General features: G+C 33.5%; 2 protein-coding genes across 2 annotated transcripts; both read right to left on the reverse strand.

Annotated features, from left to right (window-relative positions):
- Positions 1-5,432: 5,432 nt before the first annotated feature.
- Positions 5,433-6,374, reverse strand: LOC107505824 (olfactory receptor 6C65-like). The gene has a single exon (XM_016136179.2). It carries the CDS (start codon positions 6,372-6,374, stop codon positions 5,433-5,435), a length of 942 nt encoding a protein of 313 aa, XP_015991665.1.
- Positions 6,375-17,472: 11,098 nt separating this feature from the next.
- On the reverse strand, positions 17,473-18,411 carry LOC107505832 (olfactory receptor 6C75). Its single transcript, XM_016136189.2, has one exon. It carries the CDS (start codon positions 18,409-18,411, stop codon positions 17,473-17,475), a length of 939 nt encoding a protein of 312 aa, XP_015991675.2.
- Positions 18,412-19,300: the final 889 nt, after the last annotated feature.

A 19,300-nucleotide genomic window follows, 5' to 3' on the forward strand; every position in this document is an offset into this window, starting at 1 on the left:
AACAAACAAAACAGAAACAAGCACTTAGATACAGAGAACAAATTGATGGTTGCCAAAGAAAAGTGGAGAAGGAGGATGAGTAAAAAAGGTGATGGGGGCTGAGAAGTAGAAACTGCCAATTATAGAATAAGTCAAGGTAATGTAATATACAGCATAGGGAATATCTATCTAACTCTATCTATCTATCTATCTATCTATCTATCTATCTATCTATCTATCATCTATCATCTATCTATCTATCATCATCATCATCATCATCATCATCATCTATCTTCTATCATCTATCTATATATGAGAAATGCTCAGAATTTACAGAATTCTCTTATGTAAAAAAAATGCCAACAAGGAAGTAAAGAAAACATCATTCCAGATTTATAGGAAAGCTAAAAATTACATATTATAGAATATTTATAGGTCTTTTCTACAATCTGATGTCTCTCTAATTGTATATATTAAAAGTAACTATAACCGAAGAAGGCAGGATAGCTTAGTGGCTAAAAGAAAGGTTTGGAATCCTAGCTCAGCTACTTTAAATTGATTCTTCAAGATATGTACATGAGATGGTTTTACTGTTGGCTCTACAACAGAAGTATTTCTCAAGGGCTCACCTGATATACTCATACTCGATTCTGTAGGATGGAAAATTATTAAACAGTGCCCTTCAAAATGATGAAATCTTTGAGCTGGTCAGAAATAAAGTACTGTGATGTCTATGTAATTTAAATTTTCTTTTATGGATTAGGACTTGACAGATGTATCTTTGAAAAGGAGGGAAATGGTGTAGCCTTAGCATGTACTATTTTATAAGTTTATCCATGGCAAGTAGAACAGTTTCCTGCATTTAGGAAAATGGAATTAGGCATCAGATTTAAAAAAAACCTTTATTTTGTCATAATTTTAGATTTAAAAGACTTGCCAAAATAGTACAGTTTTTTGTATATTTTGCTCAGTTTCCACTAAGTTCAATATCTTATATAACTACAGACCATTATTGAAACTAAGAAATTAACTTTGGTATGATACTAATAATTAAATTAAAGCCTTTATTTGGATTTCATCAGATTTTCTATCAATGTCCTTTACCCATTGAGTCTTTTATTAGAGATATTCCTTAGTTTTTTCCCAATCTATAAAAGTTCTTTAGTCTTTCCATGGTTCATAACCTTAATACATCTGAAGAGTTCTGATCAGGTGTTTTGTAGGATTCTTCCCAATTTTGTTGTCTAATGTTTTCTCACGATTATGTTGGGGTTATATATTTTTATGGAGAATACACAGATGTGGTATGTTCTTTTCAGGGTATTATATTAGGGAATATATGATATCTATGTGTCTTATTATTGATATTCACTTTGATTAATGAGTATCTTCCTGTTCTCCCTATCATAAAGATTACTCTTTGAAATTATTAGATATTTTGGGGAGAGATACTTTGATATCTGTATGCCTGGTTTTATATTGTGGCAGAGGGGTAACATTCTATGACCTTATGATTAAATCTCAGTCTTTAAGTGGGCCTGTGTCCCTGGGCTTTCATAACTGTTTCTAGTAAAATCTTTTCTCTTGGAGTATAGGCCGCTGTATGAAGAATATTCTGGAATTATTTCAGAATGGTTGCTCTTCCCCATCCTTCCCTGAGTCAGGAGGAAATCTTATTCAGCTCTTCACCTACAGCACTTGGTGGGATTAGTGGAGGCAAAATCTATGGAAGTATGGAGATCCTTAGTGTCTTATCACTCTCATGCTAGTAAGTGTTCAGTCTCTAGCAATTTATCAAAATTACTATTGTGGCATTCCTACCTATTTAAGGTTCTGGGGACTCATGCTCTAGGAGAGTAGATCTCAGCTGTGATTCTGATTTCTTCTGTTCTTCCAGATTTCAGAGTGCCATTTACCCTGCAACCTTGTTTCTCTGATGGATCCAAGTAAAGTTTTACACTTTTTTCTTATAAGGCAGAAGTGATATCTTCCAAGCTCTTTAAGTGTAGAAGCTAAAACAAGAAGTCCATAGGATTTTCTATAAAGGTGTTCCTGTCTGCAAATAAAATCAGTTTTGCTCCTTCCTCTCCAATATGAATGCCTTTAAAAATTATTATTATTTTTATTTTATTGCATAAATTAGAAGCAACAATACAGTGTTATGTAAAAGTAGCAAGACCGAACATTCTGGTCTTATTCTTTTCCTAAGGATGAAATCATTCATGTCACGGTGAAGTGAGATGTTAGCTGTAGTTTACTTTTTTTTCCCTTTTCTCCTATAATTTGGATGTCCTTTAGTATTTGCCATTTATTAAATCCGCTTGCTGAAAGATTTTTTTTTTTACAGATATGCACGTCGGATCTTTTCAATTGCTTTTCTACAACTATTGAGATAAATGCCACCTGACTAAAATGAATTAAATTTTTTATATATTACTCGATTTATTTGCCATTTGTTTTTAAACATTTACAGCTATATTCATAAGTGAGATTAGTCACTATTTTTTCCTAACAATGTCTATTTTCTGGATTTGCTGTCCAGATAGTTCTGTCCTCATAGAATGAGTTAGAAAATATTCCCTACTCTATCACATTCTGGGAGAGTTTGTATACAATTGTTAGTATTCTTTCCCGTCAATATTTCATAGCATTCACCAATAAGTGCAGAATTTTCTTTGTGGATGTTTCTTAATTTTAAGTTCAGTTTCTACAATAGATATCGGCCTATCCCATCATTTTCTCTTGAGTGAGCTTTTATTGTTTGTGTCTTTCAAGAATTTTTTCACATTTTGGTTTTTAAATTAATTGGCATAAAGTTGTTAAAAAATCCACATATTATCCATTTAATAATTGTAGAATGTCAGTGATATGACCTTGCTCATTCCTGATACTGGTAATTTTTATCTTCTCTATATTTTTTCTCATCAACTTGGCTAGAAATTTATTTATTTTAATTATATAATAAGGAACCAGATTTGGTTTTATTGACATTTTAAACTGTATTTCTGGTTTCTGTTTCATTAATTTTTCACATTAATCTTTATTATTACCTTTCATCTGTTTACTCCGAGTTCATTTTGCTTTCCTATTTTTCTAGTTTATCAAGGAGGACATTGCAGTCATTGATCTGAAGATTTCCTTCTTTTCTAATATAATTTACACTCAAGTTTTTTTTAAAGTAATGGTTTAGTTGCATCTACAGATTTTAATATGTTGTAATTTTGTGTTTATTTTGTTTAAACCATATTTTAATTTTTCTTTGATTTCCTTCGACCCATGGATTATACAGTAATATGTTATTTAAGATATCTTTCCATAATTCACTTCCAAAAAATTAATCACATATTGCTCAGTAAACATCTATAAGACTTGGAACCTGTAAGTTATTGAGACTTTCTGTCACTCATATTATGATCTATTATAATAATGTTTTATGTGATACTGAAAAAAATAAGTATTCTGTTCATGTTTGGTGGAATATTCTAAAAATGCCAATTAGATCAATTGAGTTCATAAGTTTGTTGAAGTCTTCCATATCCTTACTAGCTTTTTCAACTTTTTCTATAAATTGAGTATATTGAAAAGTCTGACTATACTTGTGAATTTGAGTGCCACATTGTTAAATTCAACTCCATTTATCAAATTGTGGTTGCTTTGCAAACATAGGTTGATTTTGGAAATGCAATTGGTAAAAATCAATGAAATCATTCTGTGAAAATCTGCTAGGTATATAGAATTTACAGTGAGGTTTATTGTATATTTCATTATTTGTAAATTATATTTGTAAAATTTATAATATGTCTGTGTATTTTTTCTGATAACTGGCTGTTAAACACTTATTACCACACTATTTCTGCCTATGTTCATTGAAGGATCTGGACTTTATTGAGCACTACATTGCTTGAGTCATATCTCCATCATCAGATACAAAGCAAATATTTAGATTTACATAGAATCTTCAAAGCAATAACTTGAAAAATGAAAAACCTTGTAAAACAAAGAGAGGAACAAAAACATAATTTTGGAATAGCTAGAAAGTTTACATTTATGACACAAAAGAGAATCCACTATACTTCTTAATTCTCACTGCTGTTACTATCAAACTGAGCAAAATATTTTATACAAGCAGATGTAGTAAATGCTTTTGCCAAGACACAAAAATGTAAATATTATATAGATGGTTTAGACATTCATATTCTTCAACAGTTTGTTGATCTTCACTTGTTTTCTTTATCTGTAAGTCTCTTTCTATAGGTGTTTTTTAGAAAAAATCATTTTTTAATGGTAAGAAAAGAAAACTCAAGCACTGAGAATTCAACTGAATATTAAGGACAAGTGTTCTGATGGTAAATTAAATAATCTCATGTGTTCATACATCACTTTGTAAGACCGGAAAGAAACAAATGAATGAATACTAAATGAAGTTTTATTCTTTTAATGTAGAGCTATAATTGAGAACTTTTTATAAGAAATGTTTGTGTCAAGGTTTGGACAGTGCAAACATGCTTAAATCCACACCCTCCAATGTCCACAAGAATTAAAAAAGAGATAAATATTTTTAAAATAATTAAACCATACAAACACTGGAAAATATTTTTAGGTATCATAGGTGTACCGGAAAATTTTAGAACTACCTGAGAGATAGAAAGCATGTGATTTTAACAGACAAAAAAGTCAAAAGAGAAGGTATTAGATCTTAGGAAACCAAAGACATGCCAGGTTCTTCCCAAGGAAGCCTCAGATGAGATCGAGATTTAGCATCATCTAATTAAAAAAAGTCGTGGGATATGGAGCAATTATTAGTGCAGTTTATTAAAGATGCTTTGTGGTGAAGGTATTGGTGTCTTACAGAATATCAATGCCATACTTGTAGTAACTTTGGGATTCTCTCCAAAAAGTATTAAACAAGTATGTTATAATATTGAAGAAAGGAATTCACAATGAAGATACTACCCATTTCCCCAGCAGCACAGATCAATATCCATAATGTAAAAATCATAGGAGATACAAGGACAGATAGGTTACTAGATATTAGTAGGAGACATTACTTCTCAGAAGAGCTTGTTTTAATATTCCAAACATCCACTGGTAGAAATATTTTTTTTAGAACTTCTTGATGAAAACTTTTATTTATATTTGTGTCTTTTCTGTGAGGTAAAGTCTCCTACCTCTAGTAACCAAAGGAAAAGTCCTTCAATGATTGTTAAAATTAAACTCTGGCATTCTTTTTAAATGTCATTCCCATTCATGTGACATTAAATCACTCATGCTCAGAAGATTTCCAGGACAAGTAAATGTAAAAAGATAGTTAAACCAAATGAGGTCAAAATGGTATAAATGGAGAATAAAACCTGAGGGAAAAGGAAGTAGAATATAATAGTGGATGGAGAAATATAATGGTTAATATTACGTTAGATATAAGGTTTCATTTAAAGTTCAGGCCATAAATTTCTTTACGATGAAAATTTATTCGAGAAGCATTTTTTGACCAAATTCTTAAAAGACTGTTTTACCTGCTGATTCCTTAAGGAGTAAATAAAAGGATTTAACATTGGGGCAATAGAGGTATTGAGCACTGCTATACCCTTGGTCAAAGCTACTCCTTCTTTTGCTGAAGTTTTGACATACATGAAAATGCAACTTCCATAAGAAATGGAGACAACAATCATGTGGGAAGAACACGTGGAAAAGGCCTTTTTTCGTTGCTCAGCTGAGGGGATTCTCAGAATTGTTTTCAAGATAAATATATAGGAAAGAATCACTAATGTTAAGGTTACCATGAGTGTGAATAGTGCCAGAAAAAATCCCATGAGTTCTAGGATTGCTGTGTCTGTGCAGGAGATCAATAACATTGGAGAAGAGTCACAGGTGAAGTGATCAATGATATTGGAGTCGCAGAAATCCAGTTGAAGTCCCATGATCACAGGTGGAAAGATAATGAGAAATCCAGCCAGCCAAGAATTAATTACAAGTAGGTTGCAGATTCTACTATTCATTATTACTGTGTAATGCAGTGGCTTACAGATAGCCACATATCGATCATAGGACATAACAGTCAAAAGGAAAAATTCTGTTGAACCAAAGAGAATGAAGAAAAACACTTGGGCCATGCAAGAATTATAGGAAATGGTCATGTCCCCTGTTACAATGCTGACTAGGAATCTAGGAATACAAACTGTTGTAAATGAGATTTCTAAGAAAGAGAAATTCCTAAGGAAAAAATACATGGGAGTTTTGAGGTGCAAATCTATCAGAGTAAGGGTAATAATTGTCAGGTTTCCAGTTACACTCAGCAAATATGTGAAAAACAGAAATAGGAAAATTAAAATGTTTAGCTCTGGGTCATCTGTTAATCCCAGAAGAATAAACTCCCTCACATACGTTTGATTTTTCATTTCTTATTGTTGACTTCTTCTACATCTATAAATGCAAACAAGAGACGATGATTTAGTGAGTACAGAATTAGTTTTAAAAAATCACCTCTGCTGGTTTAAGAAATATATAATATAATGGGCCAATATATTAGCTACCAAGGTTTACAGAATTCTGAAAACATATGTGAGCTGACAAAGAAAATTATAACTAATCTGCTTTATAGATCGCTAGCCTTTTAAAATTGAATGACTCACTCGATAAGTCTAATAAACTCAATTGTGTAAGAAAAATATATTTATTAAATAAATGAGTTTAGTTACTTTTTGAAATTTGATTATATGTGTATGAAAATTAGGTAGAACACTATAAAATTTAAAATATTATTTTATTTTTATTAAAATATTTCATCAAATGACCACATGTTCTAATGATTCTTTGAAAATAAAACATTTTGAATGTTTTTTTTTAGTTATTTTCCACAATTTTTTTTTTCAGAATATTTCATGTTGGCCATGCTTATATAGAGAATTAATAACTTAACAAAAGAACTGGGGCCATTGAGTAGAGAAGTCAAAATGGCATAGATGATAGAGGCTTTGTTCATTTGCTCTTAAGACTACATCAAAGTTGTGATGGAAACACAGAGCAAACAGCAAACAGAGTCACCTGGGGGTCTAGATGAGAAAGCCCTACAATTAGGGAGAGAGATAAGAAATCACCTTGAAACGGGAAAAGGCAGGAGGGAGTGAGGATGCGAGATTGCCAGTTCCCCAGCGGCTGAGTAGGACAGAGGCTATGGCAGCATCAGTGGCAGCTGGCAGCTGCAGATGTTTCTTTTAATTGGGCTGTATCCACAACCAAACTTTCAAGGTGGCAGACCTGCTCTCTCTGAGCACCAGCAACCAGTAGGCTATTGGTGGTGGGGGCACCAGGGACTTATAGGAGCACACTGAGTTGTTGGACAAAGGGCTGGAGGCAAGGCTTTCTCCCCAGCAGATGTGCTGGTAAAATCCATTGTTCCTCTCTTGAGCCCTCCTCCTTCCCAGTGTGCTAATGCAGTACTGCCATAGCTGAGATGTCATCAAACTGGATAACAGAGGTCACTCCACCCAGAAGATTTCTTGAAACTCTGCCATCACCAACTCATGATCCCATCCAAGACACACCTAGTTGTGTGCTTGGCAAGTTCTATGTGACTTGCCGAGCAGCTCCAAGACTCACACTGGTGGCAGCTGACCTTGGTTTTTGGCATGGTTTCTAGAGGCAACTATAAGCACAGAATCTGGGGATTGCTTGCTGTATTTTAACAGGTGGCCCCGGAGGGACACAGGCTGAGGCCAAAACTGGCCTGCTGCTAAACCTCTCTCAGGACTGTCCCTTGGATATCTACTACACAAAGCCACGCTAATAAGACTGTGAGACTTAGGAACTTTGCTTAGTACATAGAAATAGACACAGAAAGGCAGCCAAAATGGAAGACAAAAAAGCAGAACCATATGAGAGAAAAGAACAGAGCTCCAAAGATAATGGAGTCAAGCTATCTAACAGATGTAGAGTTTAAAACACTGGTTATAAGAATGCTCAGTGAACTTAGAGGAAGTGTAGACAAATTCAGTGATAACTTTAACAAAGAGATAAAAATCATAAAAATAGAAATAAAAATTATAAAAAAGAACAAGAAATAAAGAATACATTATCTGAGATGAAGAGTAATATTAGAGGGAATTAACAGAGTGAATGAAGAAGAGGACCAAACCACCTATATAGAGAATGGAGAAGCCAAGGTCATTCAATCAGAATGGCAAGAAAAAAGAAGCCAAGACTCTAATAATAATTTAAGAAGTCTATGTGACAAAATTAAGTGTAAAAACATCTGTTTAATAGGAATATCTGAAAGAGGAGAGGGAGAACAAGAAGTGGAAAAGCTATTTGAAGAAATAAATGATGGAAAACTTTCCCAAGATGGTGAAAGAAATAGACGTACAACCCCAGGAAGCTCAGACAGTCTCTCCAAGAATGAGCCCAAAGAGGCCCATCAAAGACATATCATAATCAAAATGCCAAAGTTAAATAGAAAGAGAGAATATTAAAAACAGCAAGAGAAAAGCAATTAGTTATCTACAGAAGAGCACCCATAACACTGGCAGCCAATTTCTCAAAAGAAACTTTACAGGACAGAAGGGATTTTGCACAAAATATTCAAACTGATGAAAACCCAGGATCTACAACCAAGAAGACTTTATCTAACAAAGCTATCATTTAGAATTGAAGGACAGATAATGAGCTTCCCAGACAAAAATAAGGAATTCACCAACACCAAGCCACTATTACAAAAATGTTGGAGGGTCTTCTTTAAGAAACAAAAACATGTATAAAAATCATGGATAAAAAATGGTAATAACTACATATCTATCAATGACGACCTCTACTGTAAAAAAATTAAGTGCTCCGCCAAAGGATAGGGTGGCTGAATGGTTAAGAAAACAAGATTCCTACATATGCTACCAAGAAGAGACTCACTTCAGAGTAAAAGACACACACAGACTAAAAGGAAGGGGATGGGAAAAGATATTGAAGTAAGGGTATTGAAGTAAATAAAGTCAGATAAAGACAAATACCACATGATTTCGCTTACATGTGAAATCTAAAGAACAAAATAAACAACAATAACAAAAATGGAAACAAACTCATACAGAGAATATTTTGAGGCCTACTAGACAGGAGGGTGTTGGGGAGATAGTGAAAAAGGGAAAAAGGATTTAAAATACAAATAGATAGTTACAAAATAGTCATGGAGATATAAAATGCAGCACGAGGAAAATAGTCAACAATATTGTAATAAATTTGTAAGGGGGAAGAGGGATGCTAGATTTAATAAGGGGATCACTTGGGCTCTAATCACTATGCTGTACAACTGAAACTAATATATTATTGTATGCCAACCACAATTGAAAAAAGTCATTGACTTGTACAATGTAAATATGACCAACTAGTTGTCTATTGTATTTCAATAAAGCTGGGGGTAAAAAAGAACTGGGCCATCAAAACTATTATTTATATACTCCTAAACAAATAAATTCAGAATTTAAAGTTTTTTCTTTCTGAATTAAATTATAATCTATTCCTTTTAAGAAAAGATTCTAACAGTCAAAGTTAAGTAATCTAAATTATAAAATGATTAGAAATTTTTAAAAAATGAGGCGAGAAATGAAAAATATACTTACAATTATATCATTCCATGTGGTAGCACTTTGACTGCTGAAACCCAATTCTCTGTTGGTTTACTTTGTTGGTGTTTGATGCTTTACTTTTAGAGCGTTTTATAGACTTCATGACTTTCTTATGCTATAACATACTTACATAGTGTGTCTATGAAATATAGCAATATGATCCTGGTTACATAGAGCAAGATGCGACAGATGAAAAAATAAGCCCAGTTGAAAATTATTTTTGAAGTAAGGGAGGCCCTGGCAAAAAGGTGACATGGTTCTAGCTGCTGGTAGAAGGTGCTATGTTCAGACAGCGAACAAAGTATTCAAGAGGTCTGCAACTCGTGATCCAGGAAAGAGTTGATGATGTGGTGTCAAAAGCTCTATAGACAGTCCCAAGCAGTCAATCCATGTTAAGTCTGAAAGGTTAAGACTCAAATAGTATTGCAAAATTTTTTATTGAGTAACTGTGGCTCTGGCAAAATACTCATTTAGGAGCAAAGCTAGAAGTTGTAGGCGTAGGAGAGAGCAGCAGCAAAATAAATCCAGTCCTATGATTTTAAACAGTGACACAGTAGAACCAGAAGTTAAACCAAATGTTGGTAAGACTCCCCCCAAAATTAAACAAATAAAAGAAAAAGGAAAAGAAAAAGAGAAAACTAGGGTCAGGACAATAATAGTGAAATAGGTAAATAGAGGCGAGAAAGTTATATATTTTGCTGATTAATTAAGTGAAGTTCTTAGTTCATGAGGAGAGGGCTATAATCCATGAGTGAAAATCAAGAAATAATGACTATGGAAAAGAGATGAGCTACATGGCATATGAGTAGTAATTGGTGAGAAATAAAATCCTCGAAATGTAAAGAACTATCTCCAGTCGCGCAGTCTAAGGTCAGGCATTTAGTTATCTCTTATTTTCCAAAATTTACATAAAAATAAAATCCTAACCTTAGATTAGGAAAATCTTAGATTAGGAAAATCTAGTAATAAAATATCTTACTTGACTCTCAATATCTTTTGCGAAAGGAAGATGGGTTATATTTTTTTCTACATTCTTTACCTTCCAATGGGAAGACTTGGTTTTCTAACTATAGTTTCCAACAATGACTGTTTTTATCTGTTCTCTCCAAGCCCCCTCACCCCCCCCTCAAAAAAAATCACATGGAATTCTTGCAGAAAAAAAATTAAAATGTCTCTGGAGAGGTCTGGTACTGATAAACACATCCTAAATTTAGTTGAATAATTTTAATTAGATACCCTTGGGAAATAATTTTTTAAACATTAAACACCAAAGAGGTATATAATGCAATGAACAGTGAGGAAATAGCAATCTTTGAATTATTTTGGATTTTGTACTGTCAGTTTTATTTTATTTTTACCTGAATATAAACCAATTGCATATCAATTTGTGAAGCAGAAAATAACAAGAGGAAAGAGCTACATATAAAATGTGCTATTCAAATATTTTATTTGTTAATGAAAAATTGAGTATCTATTTTAGATAAGGTATAGTTAGTAGATTGACATATTGTTAAGATACAATAAAAATTGAGAGACCAATGCATAAACATAAAACTCATGAAATTGGTTATCAAAAAAATCTCCTTAAGTATTGTTTCTTTAACACTAGAAAATGAAGCAAGCAAAGTTTATGTACTATTCTATTACATTTATTTATTTTTTTCCTACTAGAGAATTTGGGATATGGCACATTGTTTTCAGCTACTGAAATATTTGATTATCATTTTAACCTCTTCCTTTTATAGTATGTTTTCTATGGATGCCAAATTTGAATTCTTTTTGTCCTTAGAATTATATATTTGTATTTTTGGTTAATGATACAAAAGAAAATTTTCACAATACATCAGCCAACAAAACTTGCAAAATTCATGGAAAATAAGTGGTTTCAGTATTTTGTTGGTTTTGTACAAAGCAAATGTTAAATAATTCATTCTATTCTGAATGTATGACTACAGATTAAACAAATTAATTTCCAAATTAGAGAAAATTTTGTGTAATTCATGATGCAAGATTCAATGTATATATTTGAGAGTGTTTGAATTTTTCTATTAGAATAGCACCATAACCAATAATTCTCAATAGTTTTATTGAAAAATTAACTGGTGAGTTTTTTAAATATTTAGTAAAAGATTGAGTATTTTATACAACTGAATGTAAAATATTTCTTACATTGAAGCTATTTATTAAGTTGAAACTAACTAAAAAATTAATTATAAATTCTCTGCAAAAATTTCAACTTGAAATTTGCATATGAGTTTTGAGATTTATACTGCAATACACTTTGTTAAAATTTTCTTCCATTGAAGGAAGTTCTAATTGGCAGTGCAAAAGAACCTATGAATAACCAGGGATATATAATCAGAAAATAACCTTTTACAAAAGATTAGGAGATTTTCAGTCAAGATGACAGAGTAAGTATACGCTGTACTTGCTCCTCTCCTGAACACATCAAATTTACAACTAAACTATAGAACAATCATCATTGAGAATCTCCTGAAGTCTAGTTGAACAGAAATCCTACAACTAAGGACATACGGAAGAAGACATGTTAAGACTGGTAAGACAGGTGGAGACATGAAATAGGCTGGTCCCACACCTGCATGTGGTGAATAAAAATCAAGAGAGATATATAGGCTGCAGAGCTCTCCTTGAAAAGGGGGTCCCAGTCTCACACCAGACTCCCCAGCCCAGAGTTCCAGTGCCAGTAAGAGAAATCTCTACAACTTTTGGTTGTGAAAACCAGTGGAGATAATGGCTGCTGGAGTCCAAGCTGTTCCTGTCAAGGGGCCTTTGTATGGACTTACACCCTGATGGACTCATTTGCTCTGAGCTCCAGCACTGGGCAGCAGCTCAAAAGGCACTAGGAACATACAGGGAGGAAGTGAATTGTCTGGCTTCAGGGCGAGGGCTGGAGAAGCAGCCTTTTCCAAGACAGAAGTACTGGCAGACTCCATTGTTTCTTTGTTGAGCCCTTGTCCCTCCTGGCATGCAGACACAGACAGCCACTATATCTGAGTCTCCATCAACCTAATGGGCACCCCATCCTGGTGCTTCCCTGAGATATTGCCACATCCAACTTGCCACCAAGCTTCCTCAAGTTGCTTTACTATGCAAACGACCTGTCTTGGCTCGTGCTGCAGACTTTGGCAAATATCCAAAAGGTTTAGAAAACTCAAAGAAGCAGCATCCAGACTTGAGATGCCTCAAACATCTTGCTGAGCAGTGCCAAGCCTGGCATGAATGGTAGCCAGCTTCAGTTTGCAGTTTGGCCTCTCGAGGCACTTCTATGCCCAGTGAGAGTGGCGGCCATCTACAGATTCCTTCGTGGCTCATGATAAGTGGCCCCAGGCAGGGCACAGGCTGCACTTGAACTTGGCCTGTGGTAGGACTCCTTCCAGGATGCTTTGGGGCTGGCACTCCTGGTGGCCAGCTTTGAACTGAGCCAGAGCACCACCCTGGGCCGAATCTGAGGACAACACACCCAAAGGGCACACTGGGCAGGCACCAGAGCCCTGAGAAAGCAATCCTTCTCCATAGGGTCAGCCCCTACACAACAGTTCCTCCACTGTAGTCACTGGCCAGTCCTTACAAACAATTAGCTTGAAGGTCAGTCCCTCCTGTTGACATGTAAACAGTAACCAAAGGTCAACTACAATTGGGAGGGCACACACAACACATACAAGGGATGTACCTGGAGCACCCAGCTCACGTGACCGAGGAGACTACTCATCTAAGCCTCACAGAACACCTACTACATAATGCCACTCTGCTAAGACCAGGAGACATATCAATCATACCTATATATATAGAAACAAACACAAGGAGGCAGCCAAAATGGGGAAACAAAGAAACATCCTAAATGAAAGAACAGAACAAAACTCCAGAATAAGAACTAAACAAAATGGAGACAAGTAATCTACCAAATACAGTGTTCCAAACACGGATTATAAGGATGCTTGATGAACTTAGGGGAAGAATAGATGGACTCAGTGAGAAATTTAACAAAGAGATAGAAGATATAAAAATGGAGATAGAAAACACAAAAGAGAACCTATCAGAAATAAAGACTATGATAACTGAAATGAAGAATACATTAGAGGAAACCAACAATAGATTAAATGAAGCAGAGGATCCAATCAGTGATTTAGAAGATAAGGTAGCAGAAAACACCCAATCAGAACAGCAACAAGACAAAAGAATGAGGATAGTTTAAGTGGCCTCTGGTACAACATTAAGCATATCGACATTCACATATAGAGGTAGCAGAAGGATATCAGAGGGAGAAAGGAATTGAAAATATATTTGAAGAAATAATAATGGAAAACTTCTCTAACCTGGTGAATAATACAGATATACAAGCCCAGAAAGCACAGAGTGTCCCAAACAGGATGAACTCAAAGAGACCAACACAAAGACATAATTAAAATGCCAAAGGTTAAAGACAAAAAGGCTGAAAAGCAGCCAGAGAAAAGCAGTTACTTACAGGGGGGCTCCCATAAGACTGTGAACTGATTTCTCAGCAGAAACTTTCCAGCATAGAAGGGATTGAGACAAAATACTCAAAGTGATGAAAAGCAAGGCCTTACAACCAAGATTACTCTACCCAGCAAAGCTATCATTTAGAATCAAAAGACAGATAAAGAACTTCTCAGACAAGAAAAAGCTAAAGGTATTCATCACCACCAAATCAGTATTACAAGAAATGTTAGAGAGAGTTCTTTAAGAAGAAGAAAGAAAGAAAGATGATCAAAAGTATGAAAAACAAAATGATAATAACTACATATCTATCAAAAATTACTTTAAATGTAAATAGATTAAGAGCTCCAATCAAAAGAATGAATAAGAAAACAAGACCCTTACATATGCTGCCTGCAAGAGATTCACTTCAAATTGAAGATACACACAGACTGAAAGTAAAGTGATGGACCCAGTAATCCCACTGCAGAATATTTATCTGAACAAACCCAAAACACTAGTTTGAAAAGACATATGTATCCCTATGTTCATTGCAGCATTATTTACAATAGCCAAGATATGGAGGCAAACACAGGGTCCATAAATGGATGAACGGATGAAGATGAGGTGGTACATATATACAATGGAATATTATTCAGCCATATATATACATATATACAATGGAATATTATTCAGCCATAAAAAAGAATAAAATCTTGCCATCTGCAACAACATGGATGGACCTAGAGGGTGTTGTGCTGAATGGAGTAATTCAGGCACAGAAAGACAAATGACATTGTAATAACTACAGACGGTGTCAGATGGGTATTAGAGTAATTGGCCTGATCACTTTCTAAGTTATATAAACATTTAATCACCATGTTGTACATTTGAAACTAGTATAATATTATATGTCAAATGTAATAGAAAAATAAAGACAGAAGATTTGACTTTGAGTGGTGAACACACAATGCAGTGAACACAGATGATGTATTATTGAATTGTACACTTGAAACCTATATAATTTTATTACCCAATGTCACCACAATAAACCTAATTTAAAGAAAATTAAAAACAGATTAGTTACAAAGTTCAATACTGACTAGCTACTTAAAAAATAAAAGAATACAGAAAATCTGTATCTTACTGAAAGAAACTGAGCAGAAGTTTATTTTAATAGAGATGAACCAAACTAATCTAAAAAAATTTTGCTTGTGGATTGAATATAATTGCAGTAAGATTAGGTAAGACTACTTCTCAGTATCTCGTACAAAATCAAACCAGAGTCCCTTGAAGATTCTTATAACAGAAGTTAATATAGCCATTTTTTTGCAAGGCAAAAAGATATGAAAGAGAACTAGGAAAATGAGTATCCAGAAAAAGATGAAATAAGCAGAATTAAACCTGGGCTTCTGACTGCTAGATGAACTGGTTACAAACATAGGAGTAAAAAAACATAAGTACTTCAGTTAAGTTACTTGGTTCTTCATATCACTTTTAAATCTGCACTCAATGATACCATATAAAATATTTTTATTTTTTATTTATTTTTTATGAAATGTATTAGGGTAACACTTTTTTAAATGTTACAGTGCAAACATTTTATGAGTACACTTTTCGAAAGGCTCTAAAAATATGGCATCCACCATATATCTGATACAATTTTCACCGAACCTCACATTTGCAATCAAAACTTTGTGATTTCACAATACTTTGAAATAGTATTTCACCTTAAAGTGTAAAAATAATACTTTTGGAAAGATTTATAGTGTTTTCATATATTTATACTTATCAACTGTGTGATTAGAATCACCTTCAGATAAGCTTCTGTTGATCAAGAGAATCAATTTTTTTCACCCTATTCTCTCTCTCTCTCTCTCTCTCTCTCTCTTCTTCCTTCCCTTTTACCTACCTAGCTAAAAATCATACAATATAGTGTATATTCATTTAGTTAACATTTGCATATTGTTTTTCCACAGTCCTAATTTTCACTTTTACACTTGTGCTTACTTGTTATAACCTTCAATAGCAAACTTGTTTGGTTTCATTTATTTACAAATTGCCTCAATAAAGAATTCAAAATCAAAATTATCTTTTAATTTTCATTTTTTTGTGGTAGTATGATGCTAAATCTGCTTGAAAAAAAAATGTAACCCATTCCTTGAAAGTACAATTGTAAGAAAGAGGTGAGTGCTTAAGGACACTCTTGTCTGTGAGCTTTAACAAAACATATTTTACCATGGACTTGAAAAATATGTAGAGCTCTTTCTACTAAAGTATATATCAGAACAAGTTGTAAATCCAGAAACAAAAGACAAATCCAGTTACCCTGTATCTACTTAGACTCATAATTACTATCCCAGTTTTCTTAGTGATACATTAGAATCGAAGGGCTCATTCACTATAGGAACAGGATGTGAACACGTTTTCTACAGTTCTCAATACTTCCAAGAATCATTTTCTTGTATATGAGTGAGGGAGGTAGAACCTTCTGTAAAAGAGACACTGGAAAGATAAACACATCATTGTAGATTTGTGAAAAAAGGATAACAAAGACATATGTAATTCAAATATCACTTTTAAGATACTAGAGTGAATATCTCACACTTTCTAAACATGGAGTTTGTCATTCTCTTTGTGTCAAGAGGAAAGACCATTTATCTATCAAATGAAAGAGTCAAATGTAAACATGAATTTCTTCATGATAGCTTGATTTACCTGTATAGCCTATGGTTTTGCTTTTCAAATATGATTGGCAGAAATATGACATTTTTCAGTTAAATTGTCTATTATTTTAGGAAATATTATCAAAGAAGAAAATAGGTAAATTCTGTGTCTTCTATTGCACTAAAACTGCAGTTTTGGTTTTCTGGGAAAATTAATACAAAATCAACACAACCTCATTTCCAATTGCAAAGATAAAATTTCTGACATAACATTTTATCTTAAATTTTAATTTAATTTTCTAATACTATAACTATATTTTATTGGTAAATTCAAAAGGACAATAATTATGTAACACATTTTTATTGGTGATATGGAAGAAAAATAATAGAGATATTAATTAAAACCCATATTTTTATTTCACTTAAAATAAGTTTTCTATTTGTATGTGGTTTTTAGTAAGCTTCTTATAGTCTAACAATCTTTATGTTTTGGATAGATTTATAATGTACCTTGCTATGATATGAGAAACAACTGAGATTATTGACTTTTCTAAAATTCAGTTATAAAGGTAAGAAATTGACCATTTTCTACATAACTTAAAGTAATTAGGACCTTGTTTTTAGACTATTAAGAAAACGGACATTGACAGTATATAAACATGCCTAAATGAAATAATGAAATGAGGTTTTCAAATAACTTATCTGGAGAGGGGCAAAGAGTTTTATTCAGCTTTGCTATCAGGGGTATGTATTTCACATAATCACATTCATTTATTTGAAGAAAAGGCCATTCTCTGGATCATGTTCTTGAAGGCTTGCTTCACTTGCTGGTTTCTTAGTGTATATATGAAAGGATTCAAAAGAGGAGCCACTGAGGTATTGAGCACAGCTACCCCTTTGCTCAAAGACACTCTCTCCCTTGCAGAAGGCTTAATGTACATGAAAATGCAGCTACCATAGGAGAGGGAGACAACTATCATGTGGGAGGAACAAGTGGAAAAAGCTTTCTTCCTTTGACTCATGGAAGGAATTCTCAAAATTGTCCGGATGATGTATGTGTAGGAGAGAATAACTAGTGTTAAGGTGACCATAAGTGTTACCACAGCTAAAAAGAATGCCATGAGTTCGAGAAAGCTAGTGTTCGTGCAAGAAAGCTGCAAAATCGGAGAAGAATCACAGATAAAATGATCAATTATATTGGAGGCACAGAAATTCAATTGCATCAGTAGAATTATTGGTGGAAAAATGATCAGGAATCCTGCGAGCCAAGAGCTAAAGACAAGAAGGATACAGACTCTGCTGCTCATGATGGTGGTGTAATGGAGAGGTTTGCAGATGGCCACATAGCGGTCGTAGGACATGGTGGCGAGAAGGTAAAATTCTGTCACTCCCAAGAAGATGAAGAAAAACAGCTGAGCCACACAACCATTATAAGAAATAGTTCTGTCCCCTGTCACAATGGTGACGAGGAACCTGGGAATGCAGGCTGACGTGAATGATATTTCTAGGACTGAGAAGTTTCGAAGGAAGAAATACATTGGAGTCTGCAGGTGGGGATCTGACAGGGTGAGGATGATAATGATAAGGTTTCCAGTCACACTTAGCATGTAGGTAACAAGAAGAAATATGAAAAGAACAACCTGCCACAGTGGGTCATTTGTCAGTCCAAGAAGAATAAACTCGGTTACTTCTGTGAAGTTTTTCATTATTTTCCTTCTTTTCAATGATATTCTTTTTAAGTTGTAAAATAGATGAGGAAATAAGAAAGCTATGACATTAACAAAGTAACTCTCACACACACACTTTTAAAAGAAATTGCTGTCTTTTTCTTTTAGTGAAAAATGATTTTGTAGTACATAGAAATGAAATGCTTTAAAGAACTCTGTATATATTATAGCATATATTAATTCATTTCATTTTTCTTCACTGTATTCTTACACATTTCAGTATACATCTCTGACCTCTTAATATTTTGATATATTCCTGAAAATAACAAAAAAAGATATTAATTCCTTCTCGAATAAAACTGTGAGAGCTTACTCCCAGCATACCACAATACATTTTGAAGATTTCTTTTTTAACTTTTTATTTTATATATTTAAATTTTTTCTATATTGAATAAGGATTTCTTTTTTTATCTATCATTCAAAATTTCCAGTCTACAGAGACAATGCAGTCATCTATCTGGTAGAGTAATATGTCCTTGATAATAGCATATGGAGGTATTTAATAGATGGGAAATATTCCCTAATCTAATTCTAATGTTTGTACCATAATGCATGCTAGTTTTAATTAATAATCAATTATACTGGTTTCTTGTAAGATTGTATATGTATTCTTCTTGAATATATCATATTAACTGCCCACATATCATGACTTGATTTTCATATAGAACGCAGTACTTTTTACTTAAGTCCTAATTTTGTTTTTGTAAACTGCAGGAGTTCTTACTTATTTCTAAACAATATTGCCTAGTTTTTTCTTGAGGTATGATAAAAGAGAATAATTCAATATTCATGGTAAGTTTTAGGAAAGCAAAGATTATTATTTTTTTCTTTTTTTCTATTTATGGCTTCTAATATAATTCTTGATGGT

The sequence above is a fragment of the Rousettus aegyptiacus genome, unplaced genomic scaffold (assembly GCF_014176215.1).
Source record: "Rousettus aegyptiacus isolate mRouAeg1 unplaced genomic scaffold, mRouAeg1.p scaffold_m13_p_2, whole genome shotgun sequence".
NCBI lineage: Eukaryota > Metazoa > Chordata > Mammalia > Chiroptera > Pteropodidae > Rousettus > Rousettus aegyptiacus.